The following is a 2,155-nucleotide window of genomic DNA, read 5'->3' as shown; positions in this document are numbered from 1 at the left end:
TCAGTGCTAAATCCATGGAAATGCTCTGGGCAGCTGCAAGGAGCATTTTGTGTCTCACTCTGGGAGGGGAGAGATGAAAAGTGGAGGAATGTGTCAGTCTGTTCTTTGGACATGGATTCCTGGATATCTGGGCAGTTTCTCTGTAGGGGAACAGTTGAGTGTGATGCTCCTCCAGCTCCAAGCTGCCAGCACAGGGCAGCTGAGCCCAGGACTGATGGGCAGAGCAGCTCTTCTCTCTGCACTAAGGGACCGTCCCTGTGCCCCTCAGAACCCACAAGACTTGACCTGCAGTGCAATAGAAATGTCAGGGATTTCAAACCTCCACAACCACTCCTAACTGTGGCAGGTGCAAGTGGGTGAACAAATACAAAGAATTCCCTCAGCTCAGTCCTTCATTTGGGCAAATTGCAAACAGCAAAGCTGAGAAGCTCTTGGATGTATCACGAGTACATTTAATTTGAGATCACCCTGCTATCCAAATTCCCTCTCCCAGCAGAGCAAGAAGGAGTCCTTGGGAGCCCATCACAGAGTTCCTGCTTCCCATGGTCCCCTCAGCCAGCAAAAGCCAGAGCTCAGGGGAGGGAGCTGCAGGGAGGTCTGAGTGAGGAGAGAGAGCCTGAGAGTGGGGTGGCTGAGACGGGTAATGTTTGGCTGCAGAAGCCTGGTCTAACTCAGCAGTGACTTTTCCTCCTCAACAGATCAAAATACCCTGGGGAAGGAGCAAATGCCCAACAGCAGCTCCATGCCCCAGTTCCTCCTGCTGGCATTCTCAGAGAGGCGGGAGCTGCAGCTCCTGCACTTCTGGCTCTTCCTGGCCATCTCCCTGGCTGCCCTCCTGGCCAACGGCCTCATCCTCAGCGCCGTAGCCTGTGACCACCACCTGCACACCCCCATGGGCTTCTTCCTGCTCAACCTCTCCCTCACAGACCTGGGCTGCATCTGCACCACTGTCCCCAAAGCCATGCACAATTCCCTCTGGGACACCACAACCATCTCCTACATGGGATGTGCTGCACAGCTCTTTTTCTTTGTATTCTTCCTTGGAGTGGAGTTTTCCCTCCTCACCATCATGTGCTACGACCGCTACGTTGCCATCTGCAAACCCCTGCACTACGGGACCCTCCTGGGCAGCAGAGCTTGTGCCCACATGGCAGCAGCTGCCTGGGCCACTGGCTTTCTCAATGCTCTGCTGCACACAGCCAATACATTTTCCCTGCCCCTGTGCCAGGGCAATGCCCTGGGCCAGTTCTTCTGTGAAATCCCACACGTCCTCAAGCTCTCCTGCTCACAGTCTAACATCAGGGAACTTGGGCTTACTGTGGTTAGTGACTGTTTAGGATTTGGTTGTTTCATTTTCATTGTTTTCTCCTATGTGCAGATCTTCAGGGCTGTGCTGAGGATCCCCTCTCAGCAGGGACGGCACAAAGCCTTTTCCACCTGCCTCCCTCACCTGACTGTGCTCTCCCTGTTTGTCAGCACTGCCATATTTGCCTACCTGAAGCCCCCCTCCACCTCTTCCCCATCCCTGGATTGGGCACTATCAGTTCTGTACTCGGTGGTTCCTCCAACACTGAACCCCTTCATCTACAGCCTGAGGAACAAGGAGCTCAAGGATGCCCTGAGGAAAATGATGACTGGATGCTTTTCGGGAGCATATAGTGCCTGTTTTCTGGTGTGTAGCATTCAGAATGGGACTCCTTAATGGCCTAACCTTTTTGTACAGGTTTTTTGTGAAGGTCATTGGGTTCGTCTTGCAATAATTTTCTGTGCAATGAAATATTCTTAGGTATCTGCCTTCTAATTTTATGTCCACCTTTTGATTTTGACTCAGAGACTGTATAAATGATGAACTGTACTGGCTGAGTATTTAAACAAAATAAAGGACCCTGCAGTGCCTTCTTTGTCCAAGACCCTTCTTCTCAGATGTTCCTAAAGGGCAGCACACTGCAGGACAGAGGGTATTTGCAAACGGGGAGGGGACAATAATCCCAGCCCAGCAGCACTGCCAGGGAGCAGCAGTGCTTGGTCTTTGCAGAGCTGCTCTCTTGCCACTTCCACACTGTCCTCCTGAGCCCCTTTCTCGCTGTAAGGCCTGAGTGCTCTCTGAGCACAGTCCTGTGGGCTGGAAGCCCTTGGAGCACAGGCAGGGACAGGC

The 2,155-nt window shown here is 52.6% G+C and overlaps 1 protein-coding gene across 1 annotated transcript; it reads left to right on the top strand.

Moving 5' to 3' along the window:
- The first annotated feature begins 724 nt into the window (after positions 1-724).
- Positions 725-1,702, top strand: LOC108643793 (olfactory receptor 14J1-like). Its single transcript, XM_018088084.2, has one exon. It carries the CDS (start codon positions 725-727, stop codon positions 1,700-1,702), a length of 978 nt encoding a protein of 325 aa, XP_017943573.2.
- The last annotated feature ends 453 nt before the right edge of the window (positions 1,703-2,155 follow it).

This window comes from Manacus vitellinus, unplaced genomic scaffold, assembly GCF_001715985.3.
Source record: "Manacus vitellinus isolate BGI_N305 unplaced genomic scaffold, ASM171598v3 ctg7180002221767_pilon, whole genome shotgun sequence".
Lineage (NCBI taxonomy): Eukaryota > Metazoa > Chordata > Aves > Passeriformes > Pipridae > Manacus > Manacus vitellinus.
This window is presented reverse-complemented; position numbering and strand designations above follow the sequence as displayed.